Here is a 25,191-nt window from a genome sequence, read left to right as displayed (position 1 = left end):
CATAACATCTCATCTGAAGATAGGGGCAATTAAAGCAATATTACATTGCATTTTCAATTTTTACGATGGGGGGGCAAATCACAAATGACTGGTTATAAGCTAAGTTGATGCAAGCTCTAGAGAACAACATACCATAAACATTTTGTCATCCTCGGTGCCACGGTTCAGGTAGTTATGTAGGAAAAACTGTCATTTTTGGGCTTCGGGCGGGGGCAGCGCGGGGGTGGAGTGACCCCCGGGGACGAAACGAAAATTTTCCATAGAACTCTACTGGGGCTACATGCCCACCAAGTTTCATGCGCTCCGGTGTTACGGTGTCCCGGGAATCGTTGACGAAAAATGACGGGAAAAAAGAAAAAAAAAAAAAAAAAAAAAACTTTGACAACAACTATATGACCGCTTCGCTAGCTACGCTAGCGGCGGTCATAATAACATGCGCTAAAGAACAGACAAGGGTATTTATGGGTGGGTGAAGAGAATTTGCCCCTGGAAGTGGAGCTGGGGGTGGCAGCAGGAGTGACTGACAGGGCCTTTAATGTGGGCAGGTGTTGGATGGGACCTGCTTGTGCTTGAGAGGCACCATATCAGGAGGATCCGTCTGTAAGAGGGAGAGGGATTTGAGGAACGATGCCTTCAAAGCCATCCAAAGGGAATTTTCTACATCAAAGACAAGACTAACAGAATGGCAAATGAAGGTGGAAAAAATATGTCTGTTGCCACAAAATATGATTATCGTAAACTGTGAAACACGACTATTAAAGTGCACTTACAACTATACATTAAGCTGCCATTTGCAAGCATGATTTCAAATGGCAAATCTGGTGCACAGGAGAGGAGAAAGGATGGTGTATTTGTGTGTGTGTGTGTGTGTGTGGATATATGTGTGTTCGTAGCATGTGTGTGTGTGTGTGGTGTTTGTGCACACACTGATAGCCCTGACCCAAATACAGTAGATATTCATTGCCATTTTCAACTGTTACACAGACAATATGAGAGTTCCCTGATTCAAATAGTTTGCTCTCTCTCCTGCTCTCCCCTTTAATGCGCTCTCTCTCTCCTTTCACTTTCTCTCTCTCTTTGTATTTCTCTCTCTCTTGTTTCTCTCTCTCCCTCTCTCTCTCTGTCCGAGTACACACAAACAAAGGAGAAAGAAACAATGTAAAGTGAACTGTTCCATTTCAGTGGTCCTGTTGTCTGTTTTTGAAGAAGCACTCGACTAGTGTGCCATGTCCCAGATGCTGAGGGAAAAAACACACACACACACACACACACACACACACACACACACACACACACACACACACACACTTACTATAGCGCTCTTTATGTGTGTGTGAGTGTGTGTCTTTGTAATTATCTGTGTGCATGTTGTGCATTACATAGCGTTTGTGTGTGCCTTTGTGTGTGTATATTCCTGCATTTGTGCACCTGCCTTTGTGTTTGTGTGTGTGTGTGTGTGTGTGTGTGTGTGTGTGTGTGTGTGTGTGTGTGTGTGTGTGTGTGTGTGTGTGTGTGTGTGTGAGAGAGAGAGAGAGAGAGAGAGAGAGAGAGAGAGAGAGAGAGAGAAATGATTGGTAATGCAAGGTTCCCTGGGGCCCCACCACACTCATATAGTGATGAGCAGGTTATATAAGATATGATCAGTGGTCAAGGCCACACACACACACACACACACACACACACACACACACACACACAAAGTGTTAAATTGATGTTTCCTTTGGAGCTGAGGAAGCTTTGACCTCATTTTAGAGATGCACATACTGAATACTGAAGAAAACCCCTCCGTCTGGTTTCTCAAGGCAATAGAACACCCCCACCCTCCACCACCACCTCCAACCCATGGCCGTCTGGTTCCTCAGCCTTTTCTATTTGCCCTTACTGGCTTCACAATAATTGTTGAGAACAACGCATGCATATGACATGGGGCAGGTCGGTCAGGTTGATGTCCATAGGCCTTCTCAGAGCAGAAAATCTGGCCTTGAGCCGACCAAAAGCACACTCAACGACTTTGGCCACCATAGTATTGTTCTTGTGGTGTAGAGCAGCCAGTCGCATATTACTTCATGAGGTAAGGCATCAGTGGATAAGCTGGGTCACCCACAGGGAAAATGGGTATACAGTAGCACACACCTCCAGGCCACTTTACCACCACATTCATGAACCTGTACTTGTAGTAGCAAACAGCTTGCACATTAAGGGAATGTTTACCCTTTCTGTTGATGTAGTCCATGGAGTTGGTAGATGGCTGTTTGATATCAATGTGGGTGCCGTCGTCCGCTCCCAAACACTGTTGCATGCCATGAGTGCGACAAAAGCCCAAACTAATTATTTAGCCTCGGACTCCGCAAAAGGCATTTTGATGTATTTTGGACCTAGGTGGATGGGGATAGTCTTACAATGATGGCGATAGCTGGTGGCAACAAGCCGAATGCGTTGGCTGTCTTCCGTAGCCGTCCCTCGTCGCTTAAGTAATAGAGCATACATGCAACCTTCTCCACCATGTCAACTGCTGCTCTCATCATATATGGGCGTAGTTCTTCGCTCAGAGCAACTAGAGAAGCTCTGGACATTCGAAAGTTCAGTTTCCACTCATCGTATGGGACAATACCTTCAACTAAGTTATCCCACCAACGGCTGGTTCTCCCAGGTCATATCCAAAATCTTCTCCTGGTCGCTCTCGTAGCAGGAAGAAGTGGTGGATTTAAAAGTATTTGGCACAGCCTGTTGTTAATGTGCCGTTGCTGGTTTTCAAGTTGCCAAGTTTTGTTCGAGTATTGTTTTAGCAAATTTTGACAAATTTAGCAGTACCTGCAGCACACACGCGGGTGCTCCAGCTCCGTGATCCAGCGTTGTTGTTGCTCTGACAAGAGTCGAGTCGAGTCAGATGAGGTCAAGCACGGAGGCTGAGTCAGAGGTAAGGGGTGGGGCTATGTTGTCATGAAATTGGCGGATCTGCGTTTACATAGCAAAACGTAACCAGTAAATCCCACTTCAGAAGCCGCCAAAGTGTGGGGCTGCAGGTGAGTTAAAGCAGAACTTGATCCTTTGACGGGCGAGCTGTGTCTGTAGAGCCGGTGCCATGCTGACGAAGGCTTCCTTCAGTTCCCTCTCCCCTCCTTTAAAATTAGTCCCTCGGTCGGACCACAATTCAGCAGGACTTCCTCTTCCGGCGATGAATCGGCTCAGGGCCATCAGGTAAGCATCAGTGTCCATATTACTGAGGAGATCCAAATGTACTGCCCTAGTTGTTAAACACTTGAATACACGTGCGCTGATGTCTGCGGACTGCTTCCCGCCCATGGATGACCCAGTATGACCTCCACAGCTCTGCAAAGACCCGCTCCGGGCCAGGATGATGCAGGTCATCATCATACTTCTGGATGAGCAGCCGGGTCACTGGGTGAGATGCGTCCAGGGTGAGATGTATTCTTGCCCCTCTAGTCGTCTTAGCCGCCCACCCACTCTTATAAGGCCTTTAGACTTGTCCATTTTGGGAGCTAGAGTAAGTAAACGACTCCTTGACAGGACGGGTTTACCTTCCTCAGGAAAGGAATGTTGTTTAGCTCTCTGAAGGGTGATTACATCTGCTTGTCGATACTCAGCTGCACTGGGAGCTGAGAGGCTGGAGCTCTTGAGCTGTGCGGTCCAGGAGCTCTTGCCACGTCCTGAACTCTTTACCCTATGGTCATTGCAGGTGAGGTGACTGTCACTCCACAGAAGGCGGCCTTGCAGAGCTCTGTCTTGTCCTCAGCCGGTTCTGCGCTGGGCCCTTCAGGCCAGGTGTCAGGGCTCTAGAGCAAGAACGGAGGTCCTTGAGACCATCGGTTTGGCTCGATGAGGGCTTCAAGGGGCTTTCCTCTCGTCAGGTCATCAGCGGGGTTATTCGCGGAGTCTACGTAGCGCCAGGTGCAGCTGGCACGAGGGAAGACAACGTGAGGCAGGAACTTGAGTTCAGCCTCCCAGCTGGACCAGGCTTGCAGGAGGTCTGAGGGCAGATTGGAATCGTCCCAGCTGCGTTGCTTGTCCCACAGCTGTCGGATGATGAGCTTAGCCCTGGTGGAGAAAGGCAACAGATAACCTAAGGGGTCATACTGTGTGGCTACGACTTTATAAATGTTCCTCAGAGTAGGTGTCTCATACACCACTGGCCGATGTTTGTAGCCTAAGGAATCTGTCTGCCAGTTCCAGCTGAGGCCGAGGGTTGATTCCAGTGGGTTGATCATGTGCAAGCCACAGGTCTAAGCTTTCTGATCTTGCATCCTGAGGTAAGTGACTCAGGACGCTCGGGTCGTTGCAGGCCCACTGACGCAGTTGGAAGCCAGCAGAGGATAGCAGGTCCCGGAGCCGGTCCACCAACAGCCTAGCCTCAGCTGTCGTGTGCACGCTCTGCAGGCAGTTATCGACGTAGAAGCAGTTTTCCACAGAGAATCTCAGGTCGTCGTCAGATTTGCTGAGGTCGATGACGTGGCGTTGCAGAGCGTATGTTGCGCAGCAGGGGCTGCAGGTGGTGCCGAATGGCAAAACCTGCCACTCAAACACTCTAGGAGGCTCATCAGCTGTCAGGTCGCGCCACAAGAACCTCAACAGGGGACGATCATCAGGCAGGAGAAGCACCTGATGAAACATCCCCTTGATGTCTCCAGTAACGGCTACAGGCTTTTCTCGAAATCTCACCAGGACACCCAGCAAGGAGGTGGCGAGTGCAGGGCTAGGAAGGAGGTACTGATTCAGAGTCTGCTCTAGGTACTGGTGAGAGCAGTTGAAGACTAGGCGATTTTTCCATTATGTGTGACGAGGTGATGTGGAAGGTACCAGCTTTCTTTAGGGGGGCTCTCTTGAGTGACTTCCCTAACCATGCCGGCTTCGATGAGTTTCTGCATCTCTATCTTGTAGGCATCAGCTTGTTCTGGGTTTCTCAGGAGACGCTTCTCTGTGCTGCGTAACAAAGGCAGAACTGACTCTTTAGGTGCATGCAGCTGTGGCATAGCTGCATGGCGCAGCAGCAGCGTAGCGTGCCTGAGGACCCCGTCGAAGTCGGTGCGGACGGTCTTGGCTTCAAGCAGTGCTATTGCCTGTTTGTCCTGCTTTGACCTGGTCACATCCTTTTCCCACTGGTGAGGCACTGTGTCCACTTTCCACAGCCGTTCGACGTGCTTGTAAAGCACTGTGCAGTGTGGGGTGGTCGTCCCGTGTGGTGGATGGGGCTTTGGAGAGTCCACCCAAGCCTTGTGTGGACGGCTGCAGGACCATCTGGAGGGCCCAGTCTGACAGGCTCGACAGGTGTTATCAGGTGAGGCTGGTCAGAGCCAATGAGGAGGGATGGCTTTGCTTCTAGATGTTTAAAGGAATAGTTTATTCAGAATTTTGGACATAGAACTTCATTTCCAACTTAGTCGGGGTGATATAGGTCGGTGGAGACCATTTTCAGTGAATTTCTGCCCTTCCTTAAATTGCAGCGTTCATCTGTTGCTAATCTGGTGCCGAGATAACGCAAGTCAACGGTAACATCCAGCCTGCCACTGAAAACAGTCTTAATCCACTCCACAGAACACCCGAAACAAATAAATTATAACGTCAGACTATCGAAGCACATGTCTGTGTTGATAGAACAATGTTAGAAATAAAACGAACCTTGCTTCGCATTGCAATAGCCTAATTTGTTCCCTGTATGGCAGTAGCGGATTGATATTGAGAAACTGGTCCCTCAAAATTTAATAAATCATTGAGTTGCAAGGTTAGTTTTATTTAAAAAATTATTCTATCAACACGGACATGTACATCGATAGTCTGACGTTTTAATTTACTGGTCTCGGGTGTGCTGTGGAGTCAGTAAGACTGTTTTGGATGTTACCGTTGAAATGCGTTAGCTCAGAACCAGTGTAGCAATTGGGGAACGCAACTTACGGAAGGGGTTAAACGCGATAAAAACGGTCTCCACCGACCTATATCACCTCGGCAAAGTTGGAAATGAGGTCCTATGTCCAAAATTCCGAACTATTCCTTTAAACTTTTGCTGAAGGCGATCAATGGGATAGGTGTGCTGAGCTAGGCTGAGACGGCTGGCTGTAAAGGCGCCCTCGATCTTATAGCTGGTTTGAGGGGTAGCAGCCGAGGAGACTCGGAACGACACGGTGTGTCCATAAAGTACCTGGATATCCTGACGCACAGTGCGTAGTGGGAGAACTTCAGGAGATCCTTTCATGCCGAGGGACTTGGCTGCAGCTGGCAACAGCATCGTCCTCTCAGATCCGTCGTCGAGGATCGCAAAGGTGTGTAGGGTCTCCTCTCCATAATGCACGAGCACTGGGACAACCTTTAGCATGACTCTTTTGCCTGTTCCAGGTCGGGCTAGGTACAGACGTCAGACAGCTCTCCTCTTTTGGTGCCAGGTCTTTGCTGCTCTTTTCTGTTCTTGTGTTTATCTCGTGGAGAGCCAGGAGGTGCTATCCATTACAGAGGTTGCAAGGCTTCTTTAATGTACACTGAGCTGCTTGATGAGTTCGTGCACAGCGCCAGCAGCGCTTGTTGACCTGGATCCACTCTTTACTGTAAGCTGATCTTTGGAGAGTTTGGCGACATACATTGACTGAGATAGTGCTCCGTGCTATCACAATATGCACAGTAGGCTTTGGGCTTTGCTTTCTTCTTCGCTGAACTTTCCCGGTGTGATGGAGACGTGGACTCTGAAGCTTCTCCAGCACCGTGCAGGACCGTCACTGCTTGTTTCCCATGACGACCATCAGCCTTTGTGCCCTGCCTTTCCTTTCCGCCTTTCACACTGGTTTGACTGTCAAAGCCCTGACACCACGATTCGTAGCGGAGCCATTCTGACAAGTCATACAGAGTGTGAGTGGCTCCGGGCTGCCTGAAGTGATGACGGCGAAAGTCAGCTCTCTGTTCTGGTGGGAGTTTACTCAAGAGTCGAGCTACGTGTGAGCCACAGATGAGTTCAGTCTCCCCTTCAGGGCCCAAGGTCTGCAGCAGGCCCACTAGTGACTGCACCTGGAGGGAGAATTTCTGGAACGCCGCTGTATCACTACGCTTGACTTCAGGGGCCTCTAGAACACTGGCTATCTTTCTTAAGGCAAGCTGGTGAGGTTGGCCGAATTTATCATGTAGGGCAGCCATGGTGTCTGAGTAAGGGGTTGGTGAGTTTAGGCATCGGCTATTAGCTTAGCTTCCTCCAATTTCAGATGGTCTACAAGTACTTGATACCTGAAGAGTTCCATAGCATCAGGTGGAAGCAGGTTCTCTAAATCTATGCGAAGTCTCGCATAAAATTTTAAAATGTGCAATTTACAGAGTGGTTACTGGTCTTCAACGATCTTCTATAGCAAATTTCACAGCGAAATACAGCTTCTGTCAGGGATTTTCGAAATCCCGGAAGTACTTTTTCAGATACCTGACAACCGTGTGTGCCTAATGTAACACAACAGAAGTTGTATTTTGCTGCGAAACTTGCTATAGAAGATCGTTGAAGACCAGTAACCACTACCACTAAGTTGCACATTTTAAAAAATGAACCTTTAGAGGTGTTTTAAGGACAGAATAGTTTATGCCCATAGCGAGCAATGCTGAAGCCATACAGAGAACATTCTAAACCAGCGCAAATTGCAGAAACAGGATCAATTGTCGAAATTTCGGTGTCAAACGCTCGTTTGCATGCTAGGCGATACAGAAAACGGGCTGTAAAGTGTAAAACATCGAACTATTCCTTTAACTAGCACATGTACAGTACAAACTTCCTCCATTCGGAGATGCAACGTCCTTACAACAGAGACGCTAAACGGTAGATCCCTAAGCTAAACACATGAAGTATTATAATTTCAGAGAACACTTACACTATATTACTTCATGGAAATTATGTCAAGAGCAAGTTTAACTATATTAGCAAACCTCTTGCATACCAGTGTGAATTAACTCGATGTAAACATCATATAAACTTACTTTTCGTCAATGACTCACAACTCTGAATGTCAGAGACTGGATTACTCAGGATAACTGCAGGAAATGTCTAAAGGGAAATGAATTCTATCTTTATCGGTGGACAGCGAACTTTACTTGCACGTCTGCTCATTACTGCAGGTACTAACAGAAAAGGGAAATTTAACAGGAAAACACGCGAGGTTACCACCTGAACTATCGCGACAAATGATAAATCACGGCAAATACTGTATAAGTCCCTGCCTTTTCTACAGTAATGCTGTGTGTGTGTTTATGTGTGTGTGTGTGGGGGGGGGGGCTTGTAATGTGTGGTTGTGTGGTCTTGTGTGTGTGTGTGTGTCTGTGTCTGTGTCTGTGGTCTTGTAATGTGTGTGTGTGTGTGTGTATGTGTGGTCTTGTAATGTGTGTGTGTGTGTGTGTGTGTGTGTGTGTGTGTGTGTGTGTGTGTGTGTGTGTGTGTGTGTGTGGTGTGTGTGTTGTGTGTGTGTGTGTGTGTGTGTGTGTGTGTGTGTGTGTGTGTGTGTGTGTGTGTGTATGTGTGTGTGTGCAATGTCTGCTCACCATGCAGAATCCAATGTATTCTCTCCTGTCTCCTCTCTTGTGAGGTGCAGCTTAGTAGGGGGAGGGCACAGGGAAAGGGCTTTTCAGGAAATACCTTTTCCATGCATAAACTAACACAAAGAGCAACTCTACTGTCCAGATGAGATATGGCCACCAGTAAGGCCCGCTACGCAGGGCTCCATTTTAACGTGACAGACATCATAAAGTGACAGTAGAAAGGGTACAGCTGTCGAGCGGTTAGCTGCTTATGCCGAGGCTTCACTGCAATGTCTGGCATACAGAGTTGGTAGAAAATAAATGACTTGGCAGCAGGAATTCTCTGAGTATTTGACTTGCAGAATGCTCAATCAGTGGAGACAGAGAAAAAAACCCTCTTTCTGTCAATCTGAAGCTGTCTGGCTCACGTAATGTGATTTTATGTTTTCTGAAGAAGGTACTTGGCATTGAAATAGAGTTGTATACTCAGGGACTACGCTTTGACTGTTGAGTCCATTTTATGAACTTCAGGTTTTTATATAAAATAGATTGAAAAATTGAAGTAGGCTATAGGTCCCAGCGATGCAATACAATGAACTATGACTCAATCCATGAGTCTCTGGTCTGCGGAATGTTTGATGAGTTTGATGTCCCGCTGTGCTAAAGACGTGTAGCCGCTGAATAATACAAAATAAATCAGTGCCTCCATGATCTGTGTTGTATAATGTAATTTCCCGCACAAAATTGCGCTTGTGTTACAGACTCATTGGGTGCTTGCCTCATGAAGGCACACGGCTTAAGATTACGTGTCATATATTACACCAGCACCACTCTCCACAGGGCTCAGGAAATGAGATGTGTGTGTGTGTGTGTGTGTGTGGTGTAGCAGTGTGTCTGTCCACGTATGCATGCATGTGTGTGTGTACATGTTCATGCGTGTATGTACAGTATGTATATGCATGTGTGTGTACATGCCTGTGCATGTGTGTGTGTGTGTGTGTGTGTGTGAGAGAGTATGTATGTGTATGTGAGCATGTGTGTGTGTGCATGTGTATGTATGTGTGTGCGTATGTATGTCTGTGTGTATGTGTGTGCATGTGCATGTGCATGTACTGTATGTGTGTGTGTATGTGAAGGGGAGAGAGGGAGAGAGAGAGGAGGGGGTAGCTGGAACTCACTGGAGAGCACCTCTGCTGTGCAGCATGTGTTGTACACTATGCAACTCATGAGCCCCATTGCTGCAGTGAGCTCACAGACATCAGGTCACTCCACTGCTGTATAGCACCAAAATACTATTAATACTATTAAATATAAATTATTTTGTGTGTAGTTGCCATATCAGGTAATTAATTTTAGGTATGAAAGAGAGAGAGAATGAGAAAGAAAGTTCTGTCAGGAACCACTTACAAGTAAGTCAAAAATACACAAGAGAGAAATATCTTCAGAACCAACTTTATTTTGTATTTGGCGGTATGGCTCTGTTCAGAGGAAGTTCCCTGTCTTTCTATGAGCTCCATGGAAAAGCCAAGATGGGGAACAGCAGCATCCTCAGGGGGCTACCTTCCCAGTTTAAAACTGGGAGTCACTCTATTCCCCCCTAGAACAGAGCAAGCATCAATGACAACAGTATGTCATTATTTCAAGTTAAACTACGTTGAGAGAAGAGCAGAGCAGAGAAATCAATGACAGCAAACAGACTGATGCAGCTTAAATAAGGCGCCCTTATGAGAGAGACCACTTACGAGTGAAGGGAGCGATCAGCTGAGCAAACAGCTGATGTGGGCTGGGTTTGGAATAGCCAAGAAGAAACTGACAGCGGGCTTGACTACTCGGCCTGCCAGAACCAATGCAGAATGCTTGATTTCTTGTTCTGAACTCACACTGCTATCAAACTGGACCTAAGGTCAGTTTCAAACCTGGGTCTCCGTGGGCATTTGGACCCCTACATGGTATGGACGCTGTACCCTATTTCTCTATCCTACAGTGTGTGAGTAGTATTTATAGTAGCACTTACAGTATCTTAGGTTACCTTCAGACTCAAATGTACCGTACTCAAGTGCGATTACTCCCCCTGAAACTGACCCAGCATGGTCTCTGTTCACATTACATTGTTTGTGGACCTGGGTCTGTTTGTGTCAGAAACACCAGCTTCTTTTTACTAATATCTCTTGGCAAAAACGGCAGTTTATTTCCTGGTTTTGGAAAAGACTGCATTCAAACTGCACCGGAGTTCTAACAAACTGTACCCCAGACCACCGTTTTCAAGCAGACTGCACCTGGTTCGGTAGACTGCGTTCACTCTATAAATTTCACTGAACCATTAGTCCAAACGGTCTATTGTGAATGTGCCCTTAGTGGTACTATACCTTAATTGTACCTTGGTTGTTATAAGTTGCTTTGGATAAATAATAATGAATAAATATAAATTTTAATCTTTCAAATGTTGTCCATATACTCTTCAATATTAATATAATAAATATACATTTTAATCTTTCAAATGTTGTCCATATTCTTCAATTAAACTGATGTGAAGAGAAGTGAAGTGAACTGACTGAGACTCAGTTTAACTGTTATTGAGTCAAGGCAGAATGGCCAACACAATCATCCTCTTTCCTTTGAACAGTCCGCTCTGAAGAAGAATTTTATGTCTTATATGTTTTTTTGCACAGTCAATTGCAATTACTGGGATATTAAATGCTCAGTTTTGCTATCAGGTTGTGTGTGGGTGTTCTGCAGGTGAAATGTCCATCAAAACTAATTTTATCATACAATAGACATCAGGTCTATTTTGGAAACAGCTTGGTCCTCAGTAATACTCAGTATGACCTCATATCCCTTCCATCACCTGAAATCACCCAACATCTCTTAATCCAGCCAGTCTTCAAACAACAGGAGAGTATATAAGCAGAGCTACGGCAAATAGCTAATCAGAAAGCAAAACAAAAGAAAATGAAAGCAAGCAACACCCTCTGAACAAAACACCACTATGAAAAAACAAATAGACCATGTTTGCACTCTCATTTCCTCCACTAGACTTATAAAGTATTTATGACTAGTAACGTGGCCTTTGAGTTTAATGTCTTCTCATTTTTTTGGTGTGTGTCAAATTCACACAAACAACATCTCCGTTACTCCTGGCTAAACATAGCAGTGCATCGGAAGGATGGCCTAGTGATTCCTCACGTGAACCTCTCTTGTTTCAATATCTAAATGGATGAGGGTCAGGCAAAGCAAAGGAAATATTTTGTGGTATTTCTAAATTACGTAGACTTCTGTCCATGAGATATGAGTAAATTATATTAAATTATGTTCTAATGGCCAAGAGCTACACAGTAAAACTTTTATTTAGACTAAATCTACAACATACAGTTTGGAAAAGGGGGAAATAATTGGTTGCACATCAACCATCTATCATCATCACTGTTGAAGAAAAATGATGGGTGCAAAATACATTATGTGTATCCCTTATATCTTATCAATATAAGAGGGATGCATATATGATTTGCACTCATGATTTTTTTCCTTCATGTGATACATTATGGGATACATGTTATTATGGGATATACTCACATGACAAAAATGTTTCAAATGCAGATTACAATTTACATTACAAAAAATGTGTGTGTGTGAGTGTGTACAGTATGTATGTATGCATGCGTTTTAAATTGTAGTCTGCAAGTGAAACATTTTTGTCATGTGAGTATATCCCATAATGAAATAGCACCGATCGCAACTCCAAATGCCCATCTGATTTTGCCATATCACATTATTTAAGGTCAGAGTGCCCTCTGCTGCCATGGCATTGTAATGTTTAGGTAATAACATCACTTTTAAACAATAATGCTTATTGCTGATTTCAAGATTTGACAAGCACTTTATGTGTGGGCTACATAAGTGTGTGTGGGTACATTGTGTGTACATTGTGTGTGAGCAAATAAGCAATAACACTGTCACCTCAACATTAATCAATAAAATGTAAGTGAATCAGTCACAAGCAATGAGTGGAATGAAATGGCATGATCCTATCTGAGGACGGATGGGGAATTTCTGCTTAAGGTTGACTGTGTTTTTTTCTCTATAGATCTCTTTCAATTATCCAAATTAAGCCCAGCATCTAGGCCTGGGTCTACAATAGTGATATCCAGTTCCTACAATAAAAATGTTATTTGAACACTGGTTTTGTCAGAATCGACTAGACTAAGGGAAAACATCAATATTTTACATAGAATTTAAATATTGTTCAAAATATTAAATGTTCAAACTATTCAGTTTCAGAGATGTTATCGTCCAGCTAGACAAAAGCTCTACATCTGCCTTTAGTAAGTTACAGTAAATGACTAGCCTACATGTAAATGTAGAGCTGTTGTCATCTTTCAAAAAAAAAATTGTAGGAATTCATAGCACTCTGATGAACTTTCACAATAGGCCAATGGCCCATTCAAATGACAATAATACAGCAACAACCGGCAACACATTTTGGGGTTGGCTATATAATTTAAATTTACAAATTAAAAATGAATGCCAAACTGCTTACGATGTGAAGAATGTGAAATGATGGTCTCTTGTCACTGCAATAACATAGTCAAAGGCAGATTCTAGCAGTAGGGCCTATAGCTTTAGGCCTAGGCCTATTTCCTTTATTATCCTTGCATGGCATAAAGTAGCCAATTCAGTGAGTGTCTAAGAATTAATATTATGGTCCCGTTTCATGTAGGCCTACCTCTATTTAGAATCTATTAATTCACCACAGGACGGCAAAGGTTTACCGACTTGCTGTGCGCGTCTGACGTGGCACAGGGGCGGAAGTCGCTGTTTGTGTTTTGCATTGACCATAATCTCTATGGTGTTTTGGTTCCGAAGAGGAAGTTGCGAGAGAAAAGAAAGGAGGAGACGTGATCGGGGTTGTTGAGATAATTTCACGGTCCAGCACAACGAAATTAAACAGTTGACGATAATTAACGGCCATATCGTTGGAGAACAGTATAGTGGAAATCATCAGCTGACTCCCAGGTAAAACGAACGATCTGTTCGGGGAAGTTCTGTAACAGTAGCTGCGCTCTTGCTAGGTACAGCTACGCTTGATAGCTAGCTAGCATCATAAGATGACAATAATGAAACAGGCCCTAGCCTGAATTCGGTAACTGTTAACATCCTGTATTTGTTTTGACAGCTGATTGTGTTTGGAACCGTGATGTGACTGTTTAGCTGTAGTGATTTGCGCAGTTCATTTTTTGTAAAACAGATACAAGTGTATTGTCCAGTGTTTTGCTAGCTAGCAATGTAGGTTAATTGGTTTTACTTATTAGCTATCCTAGCTAGCTAGCTAGCTAGTAAACATGCTAAGCTAGCTAGCTAGCTGGTTAACTATGCTGTCTGTGAGCCTGAAGCCATTGTCGCAGTTTAAAGCTGAGTTTTAGCTCCTCAACAACACGAGAACAAGCTGTCATCGTTGTATGATTTGATGTCAAACTACCAACGTTAGCGTTTGGGCTTGTCTTGCCACGGTGGCATTTGGAGTAAACACACAAGTAACTAAGCTAACCCAAATCTTCCTGTGTGTTTAAATATGGCGGCCCTCTTAAGAATTTTAGCTACGAATACAAAATCAGATGCGGAATTTGAGGAACGGGTGACAGTGAGAGCTTGCAAATGATGTAGCGGCTTGATTAGGAGTGGTCCTTCTTGGGTTTCTAGCCTTTCACATTGTATCAGGTCGATGCATTGCTGACCTTAATTTGATAGCTGCCTTGCTATTTATGTAGTCCAACAATCAGCTTGTTTGCCACAGCTAGCTAACAAGTTGACAGACAACAAGTTAGCTAACGGTATTGACACAGATTTGCTTTTGCTGAAGTCGGATGTATTTTTATAGCAGGCCTGGAAAAAATATTAACGTTACTTGCACAAAATCCGCCTAACGATAGCCTACATCTGCTTAGGTTTGCCTTATTTCTGGGGTATGCTTGCTGCTCCCATCGCGGTATGCTCAGGTATCAACATTTTAAACCTTCGGAATACGTCCGTGGAAATCAACCCGAGGCCACTTGGTATCATTAAAATGCATAGGTCAAGTAACAATTTGTGCCACTTATGAAAATGATCAATTTATACAAGTTGACAATAGATACATTGTATCCTGCTGGTTCCTAGTATTGTGCATTCTGTTTTGTCTGAAAGAAATGTAAGCTATGCTATCTATGTTGTGATGGGCGTCGAATATTAGCGCTACTTAGCTTTCGACTTTACATTTTGTTGGCAGGTCATAGGTGAACGAAATTAACTGTAATTGGCCGGAGAGACTTTTTTCAAGTCAGGTGCACCGTTGCATGTTTGTTAAACCTGTAGACAACTGCGGAGCATGTATAACATTACGCATGTATAACATTACGCACTTGCAAGACATGGAGCATAATGTCTAGGGGAGGAAGGTCAGCGCACTTCGATTCTCGCGTAGACACTGATATTGGTGTACGGCCTTAACGATGTCTCATGACACACATTAGGTAGCTAACATTGGTACATTTGTCTTCCTCTGTAGTAGAGCTTTGCTGCTATCGTCTCTCTTAAGCTTAGCCTATGAACTCCCGGGATGTTTCAGGAAGTGACATTATCCTCAGTTTACCCCTTGATGTTTTGATGTTTATTTTGACAACTCCGCTGGCGTTCTGTTTGCTGTCCAACCCAGAGTACTCACCCTAGTCTCTGTTGTTTGTTTGCCAGTGCCCCAGCCTTTCCTGATTAAACTAAAATGATAATTCAGTGGGCAGAAAGCCTTGCAGTTTTTTTTTCAGAGAGAAGGCATCTTGATTTTTCACTAGTTCAGCTCCTGCAAAGTTGATGCTATCTCAATGCACAGTGCAAGTGTGTGTGTGTGTGTGTGTGTGTGTGTGTGTGTTTTTTTTTTAGTACACCCTTACTGTAGCATCTTGATTATTCCATTATGAAGTCAAACTCGCTTTAGCTCTGTTATCTAGATTCAGGCCATAAGTACTTTCACATCATCCCTTTTGATTGCATGTGTACTTTACAAAGTCTTCTCTCGGGATTTGAAGTGCAGATTATGTATGTATGTATGTATGTATGTATGCAAGCATGTGTGTGTAAAGTCATGTTTATTTATATAGCGCATTCTTATATGCACAAAGTGCAACCCAAAGCCCTACACAGACAAACATCAAGGCAGACAAATTAAAAAATAATGTGTGTTTGTTTGTTTGTGTGTGTGTGTGTGTGTGTTTGGATGTTTGGGCCCGGCAGCCGGCAAACCACGGGACAGTGCAGCGTGTGTGTGAGTGAGTGACACGGAGTGGGGTGATTGACACAGGTCATGGCCAATCGGGGAGGAGCGACACGCCCCAACGGGCCCAACGCCGGCAACAAGATCTGCCAGTTCAAGCTGGTGCTACTGGGTGAATCTGCTGTGGGTAAATCCAGCCTGGTGCTGCGCTTCGTCAAAGGCCAGTTCCACGAGTTCCAGGAGAGCACAATAGGAGGTTAGTCTTCTGGAAAGGCAGAACATGAACATTGATGCATAGTACTTGTATAAAACGCACACACACACACACACACACACACACATACACACACACACACACACACACATACACACGTCTGTTTTAACACACTGCACGCACACAGCACACACGCAAAACATCTGTATAATTACATGCAACAAAATGTTTTTGCGTAATGTGTGTACCCATGCTTACACAAACTCAATGATGTACAAACACATAATCACAACACTTATACACAGACACACATGCATGGAGACGATTAACAGGAAGACCATTAATGTATATGAAGTTATATACATCCAAACAAATATTTGAGTATCAACATATGCAAATACATGCTTGCACACACAAACATGCATGAATAAATACATATGTGCATGTAGACACAAGCTGTTTTATTAATTGTTTTATTTGGCTGGATCAAGAAGTAAAGAAACATCTGTTTTTGAATGGTGGTTATCATACAGCATGACATTTTGAATTCCAGGTTTTGAGTGCAAGTGTAATTGTTCATATTGCACATCTAATAACTGGTGATAGTTGTATTGGTAATAGATCTATCCACAGCTGTGGTAACCTGTGGTTCTCGAGCCAACATCCAGGCACATGCCTACGGCAGAACCACAACCCAAACCCACTTTTCCTTGTGCCTTATTGTGTAAATATATATGCATAATCTACATTTTTGATATGTTGGTACAATTATTTGTTTCAAGTTGAGCTTTTATACAGTACTGAGCTTTTTACTTTCATAGTAGAAATAGCTGTAGACTATAAAATAATAAGCAAAGGAGCAGGTTCATGCAATGAAATTAGTTGGTATTAAAAAATAGCTAACGGTACTTAATTTCTGTCATTGCTTACCCCTGTCCAAGCGTAGAGAATCTCCACTACGTCATTCTAGCCTCACTGAAAATAATGCCACTTCCTCTAAAAGCCTTCTTTTTTTGGTAAAAAGCAGGAAGTTTGTGTTGCTAAAGTGCTCCTTTAACTTTGAGATGGTGCTGACCTAGACTTGTCAGAGTGTTGTTGTCCAGACTTCTCTTAATACTATACCTGTGTGTGTGAGGCAGACAGAAAGGCAACGTATACATGTCACCTGTCACCTGAACAGTATTGTGCATTTGTGTGAATGTAAAGGCTTATGCTCCCTTGTGCAAATGAATGAAACTAGAACAGAACAGAAATATTGATTTCTTGTCCTTTCTCTTAAATTCCTATTAAAGTCCCTCACATGTCTTATGTCTTCCAAGGGTATTGTTTACTTGCTGATAGAAGATCACAGATAACTTTGCGATTTCGAGAAATGAACCCTTTGTCCCTCTTAATGTTTTGCTTATACCAACTTCTGGGTATACATGTGTCAGGCTATCGCAGGCTGGGCAGAGATTGCTTCGTCTTGGGGACTGTGAAGGAAGTAAACAGAGCTTGAACAAAATACTCACACACACACACACACACACACACACACATGCGCACACACTCACTCCCTAAGCCTTGTCCAATCTATAACACACACAGTGTCCTATACCCTTGGGTGCTGACCTCAGTCCATGGTGTATGATATTGATCGCTTTATTAGTGATGTGACTCCATCAATAGGCTAATTGGCCCAACCTTTTGTGATGGTATAATCAACACCCCCATTATATTATGTGAATTTGATTTGTGACTCAGAAATGAAACTGAAACCTCTTTCTTGCTCTGCTTTCACCCCTGGGTGTGTATGTGTCTGTGTGGTTCTCTGTGTGCATCTGTGTGTGTCTGTCAGCTGCTTTTCTGACCCAAACGGTGTGTCTGGACGACACAACGGTGAAGTTTGAGATCTGGGACACGGCAGGACAAGAGAGATACCACAGCCTGGCTCCCATGTACTACAGAGGAGCCCAAGCAGCCATCGTAGTCTACGACATCACCAACGAGGTACACACACACACACACACACACACACACACACACACACACACACACACACACACACCACAGCCTGGCTCCTTTGTACTACAGAGGAACCCAGGCAGCCATCGTAGTTAACGACATTATAAACGAGATACAGACACACAGACACAAACACACACACAGGACAAGAGAGATACCACAACCTGGCTTCTTGAATTCCCCCTCGGGGATCAATAAAGTATCTATCTATCTATCTATCTATCTATCTATCTATCTATCTATCTACTGTATGTACTTACAGAGGAACCCAGGCAGCCATCTTAGTCTACCATTTACCGTTGTGTTTCATGACCTCACCCATGAAAGATAGGAATCAGTTTTTGGGCTGGCCATAGCAGAGTAGACCTACTGGGCAGAGAGTGAGAAGCCAACACACACACACTGAAGCTGACACACACATCGCACACACTCATGCTAGGGCATACTTCCGTGTAATTACACTCACACACACACACACTTGCACTCTTTGGAGAAGTTAAGGTTAACATTGAGCCGTCCATTGTTGTGTAGCACTACCACCCACTCTTCTGCACGCACCACATAGAGCCAGATAACAGGCAGTGTTGGGAAATCACTGTGTGCTGTGTGTACAGCCACACCAGATCTATACCTGTGCTGAATCCATTGCTAGTGCTGCGTCCCAGACACCTCAGAGATCAATATCTGAGCGCACACTTGTAAACTCTGGCCAAATCCATCTACACCTTCTCTAAAGTTGAAATAGGGAAATTCCAGGATGGTAGCCTTTACAGAAATGTCAGGTTTCAGTTGCCACAGATTTGCGGGAAGGTCATTATTTTCATGTGCAAATAAGGTTTCTGGAAACTTACGTTCAATGTTGTAGCAAATTGGCAGCAATGTCGTATGCAAATGTGTTTTGTCACCAGAAGTTCAGTGGAAGTTTGCCATTACTGGTGTGGTGACATCACTGGCAAACGCATTTGCCACTAGTGGCAAACTTCTCTAGAGTGCTTGCGGCGCTCGCGATTATGTATTTAAGACGATGTTAAAAATGTGAAATCGTAAAATCCATTTTTCATAGGGGTGGCACGGTTTTTGAAAAATGCTCCGAACCGTGCGGTTCGCATGTCACGGTTCGGAGTGTGTGTTCGTCGTACGGTCCTACGGTTCAGGCTAGTTATGGCATGCGCAATTGATTCCCATATGTGACGACGTGTTTCCCTTACGTGCGAGAGTAGGAGTATGGATTTTTGAGTGCTGCGCGCAAGGTTTTAGAAATGGCAAGTGCGAGAGATCATCCCTAGCGTGGTCAAACTGATGCACCTGACCCTGCTCGGGTGGAAGCATGTTCTTCCGCAACTGTAGACTATGCGTGCAACTTAACCAAACAGTAGAAGTAAACTCATTCTCCTTGGCCCGCTCTCGTGTGCGCTCAATGGACACCCGCCCTCGACATGCACATTGATCTAAATAGAACATTCACAATCGTGAACGCAATGACGCACAGAAGACGATTAGCTAAATTGCTGTTAAAAACGGTTAGCATCATTAGAAGGCTATGCTGCAGACATTTGATAAAAAAAAACTCTTGCATTCAAGTTGACTGACCATCTCAATACCAATGTTTTCAACTCCAAGGCTTAAAAGGGCCTGTCCCGACTCCCAAGGAGAAAAAGTATTAGCTTACCTTGAAACTAAAACACATGTGGGAAAACTGAACAGTCCAACCAGTAGAGTAGCCTATGATGAGCTTAGCCTGCTACTTTGTTTACAATATTTTGAGGCTTCAGCCAGCTGAATTTAAGAGGTGGAGTTATAATGAATAGGCTAATCTGCATGAAGTTTGCTGTTATGAATATCAGACATGTCAGTATATAGAATGTATAATTACATAATGTGTGTGTGTTTCAAATAAAGACAAGCTTTACATCTTGTTAAAAAAATCATTCACACTATATGAAAGGAGAGCGATAAAAAGGCGATGCAATGAAAAATATGGGTGGACGACCTACATTTTGTGCTGGTGCACCATCCCTGCCAAATAAATGAAAAGATTGTTGAAATCATCAATGTCTTCCCTCTTGCTTTATCAAAATCTCAACTGAAGCTTAAAGTTTCCTCAGACAATGATGTGCTTTATGTGAAGTCAAATTCAGTTTGTGCATTATTACATGATAACTATCTCTAAATACTCTAGCCTAACTGTGGATGATTAAGCTATATGCTGAAATATGTTTCTGGAGTTTTAAAGAGTAAAAGAAAAAATAACAACAAGAACCGTACCGAACCGAAAACCGTGACCCTAAACCGTGATACGAACCGAACCGTAGATTTTGTGAACCGTGCCACCCCTAATTTTTCACTTTAAGTATGATAATCACGGTACTTATGTTTGCAAGTGTTGAATTTTGTGGCAAAAGTTTAATATTTTTTCTATTTCTATTATTAATAATCAATATTGTTTAATAAAAGGAAGATTTGCACTTAAATCCCAATGGGGAAATTATTTGCAAAATATTCCAATAAAAAACAGCATATTTGAAATAATTTCTTGCCTTTTGTCATTTCACTAAATAATCGTAATCGTAATGGAAAATCAGTTTTTGAAAGAAGAAAATCGGGATTTTATTTTTGGGCAAAATTGAACAGCCCTAGGGGTGTGACTGAGTACTGTCACTACAGTTTAGTATGCGCCCTGGGTGCCATACCAACGGGCCTGGCTCTTCGGCGTTGCGGTCAAGCTGCAGGGTTAGTGGTCCAGAGACACGGGTTCAAGACTGGGTGGGGTCATTGCTCTCTGCCTTCGCTACAGTGGGGCTTGAATGTTCCCCATGTCAAAGTAGGGAATGACAGAAAAAGTTTGAGAACCACTGTGCTGTGAAAGGCCTCTTGTTTTCTATTCTATTTCTTTATTGGCAGGAATGGATCTCTATTCCTCAAGGTCACCGAGTACTGTTAGTATGAAAAAAAGTAGAGAGTAGCGCTGTAGCTGTCTGACTGCTCTAGCTGTTGGTTGCAGCAACTAATGCACTGATTTATTATTATCATTATTATTATTATTATTATTATTATTATTATTTTACCAACAGTGACCTCAAGAAATAGAGATCTATGTGAAAAATGGCCTGAAGTGCACTGGACGCCTCACGTTTTTGTAGAGGTGCCCCAAGGGTCCTCAATTGAAAAACATAATGCACTTCATGTTTTACTAAGAGCAAACTGCCCCCTGTCTGATCGTACCCTTATTCTACTTGAAACTGTCTGTCAACCTGTGTGTGTGTATCTGACTCTTACTATGTCTGCGTGTCTCTGTGTGTGTCTATCTGTCTTAGGAGTCTTTTGCTCGAGCGAAGAACTGGGTGAAGGAGCTTCAGAGACAGGCCAGTCCTAACATAGTCATCGCACTGTCCGGTAACAAGGCTGACCTTGCCAACAAGAGAGCTGTTGACTTCCAGGTTTGTGTGTGTGTGTGTGTGTGTGTGTGTGTGGCTGTGTTTGTGTGTGTGGCTGTGTGTGTGTGTGTGTGGCTGTGTGTGTGTGTGTGTGGCTGTGTGTGTTGGCTTTGCCTTCTGCGTTTGCTTTTAAGTCTTCTGTATGGACTCTGTTGCAGGATGCGCAGTCCTATGCAGATGATAATAGTCTACTCTTCATGGAGACGTCGGCAAAGACATCCATGAACGTGAACGAAATCTTCATGGCAATAGGTTTGTTTTTCTGATCAATTTGTTGTTTGAGAGTCAATGGGTTTGAAGGTCAGGTGTAGAAAGTTTTACTTACATAGGTATGTGTATATAGATATTATTTATATATGTGTGTCAGATTTTATACATACATTTTTTTGCAGCATCCGAATATCAGTTTTTACCTGTGAAATGTTCCTAAGTAATTAGCACATTTTTCTGCTTTCTGATCTTGACATTAATGAAATTGAACAGATTTATAATTTCCTCATCTGTCTGTCTCTCTCTCTCTCACTCACTCACTCACTCACCCACTCACCCACACACACACACCCACACACACCCACCCACACCCATTCACTCACTCGCACACACACACCACACACACTGACTTGCTCACACACACACACACACCCACACACTCCACATCCCACTGCACTCTTCATCTCTTGTAGCGAAAAGGTTGCCCAAGAGCGAGCCCCAAGCAGCTGGCCCCAACAGCGGGCGAAGTCGGGGGGTGGACCTAACGGAGACCGCCACCCCCACCAAGGCCCCCTGCTGCAGTACCTAAGGCAACACCCTGTTCCAGCGCTGTGATTCGTCAGTCACTATTGAGACGCCCCTCCCCCCCCTCCCAAAACTATTTTGATCTGCAGTAACACACAAAGCTAAGCTCCACCCCTTCCGTCTCGTCTCTTCTCTGCAGTTGCTAACACAAAGCCCCGCCCTTCAGACAGGAAGTGACTAATTACAAGCTCCGCCTCCAAAACGGTCTGGTCCAATGGAGCGCCTCTAACTCAGCTGTCACTAATCCCCCTCCCCCCCACTCTGTGTGTAACCTTGGAAACGAGAGGCGTGGCTTCCTTTGCCCTGCCCCTCCGGCACAGCTAAGGACTTTAGAAAAACATTTCTAATGAAGTCTTCTTCTTTTTCTGACTCATTATTTTTTTTTATTTGATTTGATTTGCTTTTTTGTCTGTTTTTTTTATTTCCTCTCTCCTTGTTTTAAATGTACTTAACAGAATTATGAATGCATGCATCACTACAAGGCCTAACATAAACAAAAAAACAACAACAACACACACACACACACACACACACACACACACACACACACAAAACACACAGCACACGGCAAGGATTTGTGCTGTTCCATGAAGATATAAACAGGAGTTTGGTCAACACACTAGCACAGGCACACACACACACACACACACACACTGACACTTACCTGCAAACACACAGTAGTCCATACAGAGGCACAGCCTTGTCTACTTCCTGCAGACCTGCTGATATTGTGGAGTTGTGCATAAACGCGTCATGTTACACCGTGTTAAGTGTGTGTGTGTGTGTGTGTGTGTGTGTGTGTGTGTGTGTGTGTGTGTGTGTGTGTGTGTGTGTGTGTGTGTGTGTGTGTGTGTGTGTGTGTGTGTGTGTGTGTGTGTGTGTGTGTGTGTGTGTGTGTGGTTGGTTTGGCTGACCAGAAACCCTCATAGAGAACAGCACAGAGGTAAAAACTTAAGACACATTGGCACAGGTCACACTTAACCTTTAGTTGGTTGGTTACACACACGTTCACTTTTAGAGCCGAAAGTAGAGTTTGTTTTTCCCCCCTTCTCTTCCTTCATCTTCATGCCTGTCTCATAATATATCCACACACACACACAAACACCCCCCCCCCCCATCTGGTCTGTAATTCTGACAGCTGTCTTTTCATGCCTTGCACTAAGTATGCTCATGATTCTGTCCGATGACCGTGTGACATAGAGAAATATATAAATAATTTACTGTAAATAGGGTGATGCAATGTAGTCGACTTTTCATTTCATATTTACACAACTAATGCTTGCTAGGGAGTTGTCTTGGTAATGATAAAACAAAAAAAAACTGTACAGTAACCAGTAACCTGCTTTGATATGGGTTTGGACATATGAGCTTTTGTTTTTTTGTTTTGTTTATTTTTCACAGAAATGGTTAAATTATAATCTTTGGTGGTCTTTATAAATGTATGTAGTGTTATTAACAAATGGAAAACAAAACAAAAAAAAAACAGACGTGCATTTCTTTAGTCTGAACTGCTGAGGGTTGTATTAGTCCTAACAGGTTTCCCCTGTCGGCCTGCCCCCCCTGCCCCTGCCCCTGCCCCGCACTTATCCAATCAGAGCTGACCCAACACCACCTAGCCCCTCCCTCCCTCCGTCAATCAGACTCCCTGACCAACCAGACACAAGGCACTGGACCAGAGGCCCTGGCTGACTGGCTAGCTGTCAGTCACATGATGAGTGAAAGTTAGGGTGAGCAGGAGGAGAGAGGGAGCTGCGCTGACCTCACGTGCGCTCGCTCGCCAGCTCGCTCGCAGAACCACACACACACACACACACACACACACACACACACACAGGGTTCCACATGTTCTTGTGTCCTCTAGAACGTTCTCCATCCGCTGGGTGTGTGTGTTCTACATGTTTATTTGCAGTGAGTGCTGAATGCAGCCAGGTCAAGAAAAAAAAAGAGAAAAGAAATTAAAAAACGACAAAATCTAAATGCGAGCATTTTACAGTACTATTCATTTACCAAATAAAAACATCAATAAAGACATGAATACCTAATGAATCCTGATGACTTACTCCGTGAGTGGCTGGGCGATGGGCAATAGACCTCTGAAGTTCGCCTACAAAAAAGCTGCCATCTTTGAGATCCGGTGTCTTGTGATTTTTCCTATGGGAAAATAACACGGGTGTTCTGAATTATCACACCTGTTAAACTCTCGCAGAGAGTCTAAAGAAAAGCCTAAAATGCAGACGTTTTGCTCAACACACTTTTGGCCTCTTCCTTCGGGGGGGTAATCTGCGGTACGTTAGGACAGCAAGCTTACATTTTTTGCTGCCCCAGAGCCAACTTGCAATGCAACTTTCAAGCTCCAAGCTTGGTAGTTAGCTCCAATTCAACACCCGGATCTCCTTGTATGGGCAAAGATGGCAGTTTTGTCTCTTTTTTTGTAGGCCAACTTAACAGGTCTATGCGGTTTGATTGAGATTCCAGCTGACTCTGAATGCCTACTCTGCCTATGTGGGACTTGTCTGGCTCAGCTCTGGTTCACAGATGATACACATGAAATTTAACCTACTATACTATAGTGTATAAACATAGTCTAATATTGTACATGCTCCCTAGCCTAGAAATCTAGACGCCCTTAGCGGCAGCAAATCTAATTTTCTGCTGGGGTAGTCTAGCAACTCTCTGACTTTTGAGCTGGGCTCAGGCAGAAACCACCGAACCAATTACATCGTGTATAGAGTCGGTGGGCGAGCTTAACATAATTATGACTGACATGTGACCAGAAGTTGCGACCGAAAACAAGTAGATGATTCGTTTAGTGCTATCCTATTGTTTGGAGATGGAATTTGAAAGACAACTGTTTATCCCACCCCTCCGATTGAGCCCTGCCTACGGTGAGTTCCCAGTATCACAAGGTCTGGCTGGTCAGGCTACATGGTCCCTGAAATACATACATAAATGATATAATAACATTGTTATTAGAATGTTATTGTCCTAGGTGCACTATAGGCCCACTTTGATAGTTTCTTTTT

The 25,191-nt window shown here is 43.9% G+C and overlaps 1 protein-coding gene across 1 annotated transcript; it reads left to right on the top strand.

Annotated features, from left to right (window-relative positions):
- Nucleotides 1-13,317: 13,317 nt before the first annotated feature.
- Nucleotides 13,318-24,210, top strand: rab5aa (RAB5A, member RAS oncogene family, a). The gene is made up of 6 exons (XM_062528800.1): nt 13,318-13,494; nt 15,742-15,977; nt 17,773-17,924; nt 21,254-21,376; nt 21,532-21,625; nt 22,057-24,210. The coding sequence occupies exons 2-6, from the start codon at nt 15,812-15,814 to the stop codon at nt 22,170-22,172; spliced, it is 651 nt and encodes a 216-aa protein (XP_062384784.1). The 5' UTR covers nt 13,318-13,494; nt 15,742-15,811; the 3' UTR covers nt 22,173-24,210.
- The last annotated feature ends 981 nt before the right edge of the window (nt 24,211-25,191 follow it).

The sequence above is a fragment of the Sardina pilchardus genome, chromosome 24 (genome assembly GCF_963854185.1).
Source record: "Sardina pilchardus chromosome 24, fSarPil1.1, whole genome shotgun sequence".
Classification (NCBI taxonomy): Eukaryota; Metazoa; Chordata; class Actinopteri; order Clupeiformes; family Clupeidae; genus Sardina; species Sardina pilchardus.
Note: the sequence above shows the minus strand (reverse complement) of the source record. Positions and strands in the feature narration are given on the sequence as shown.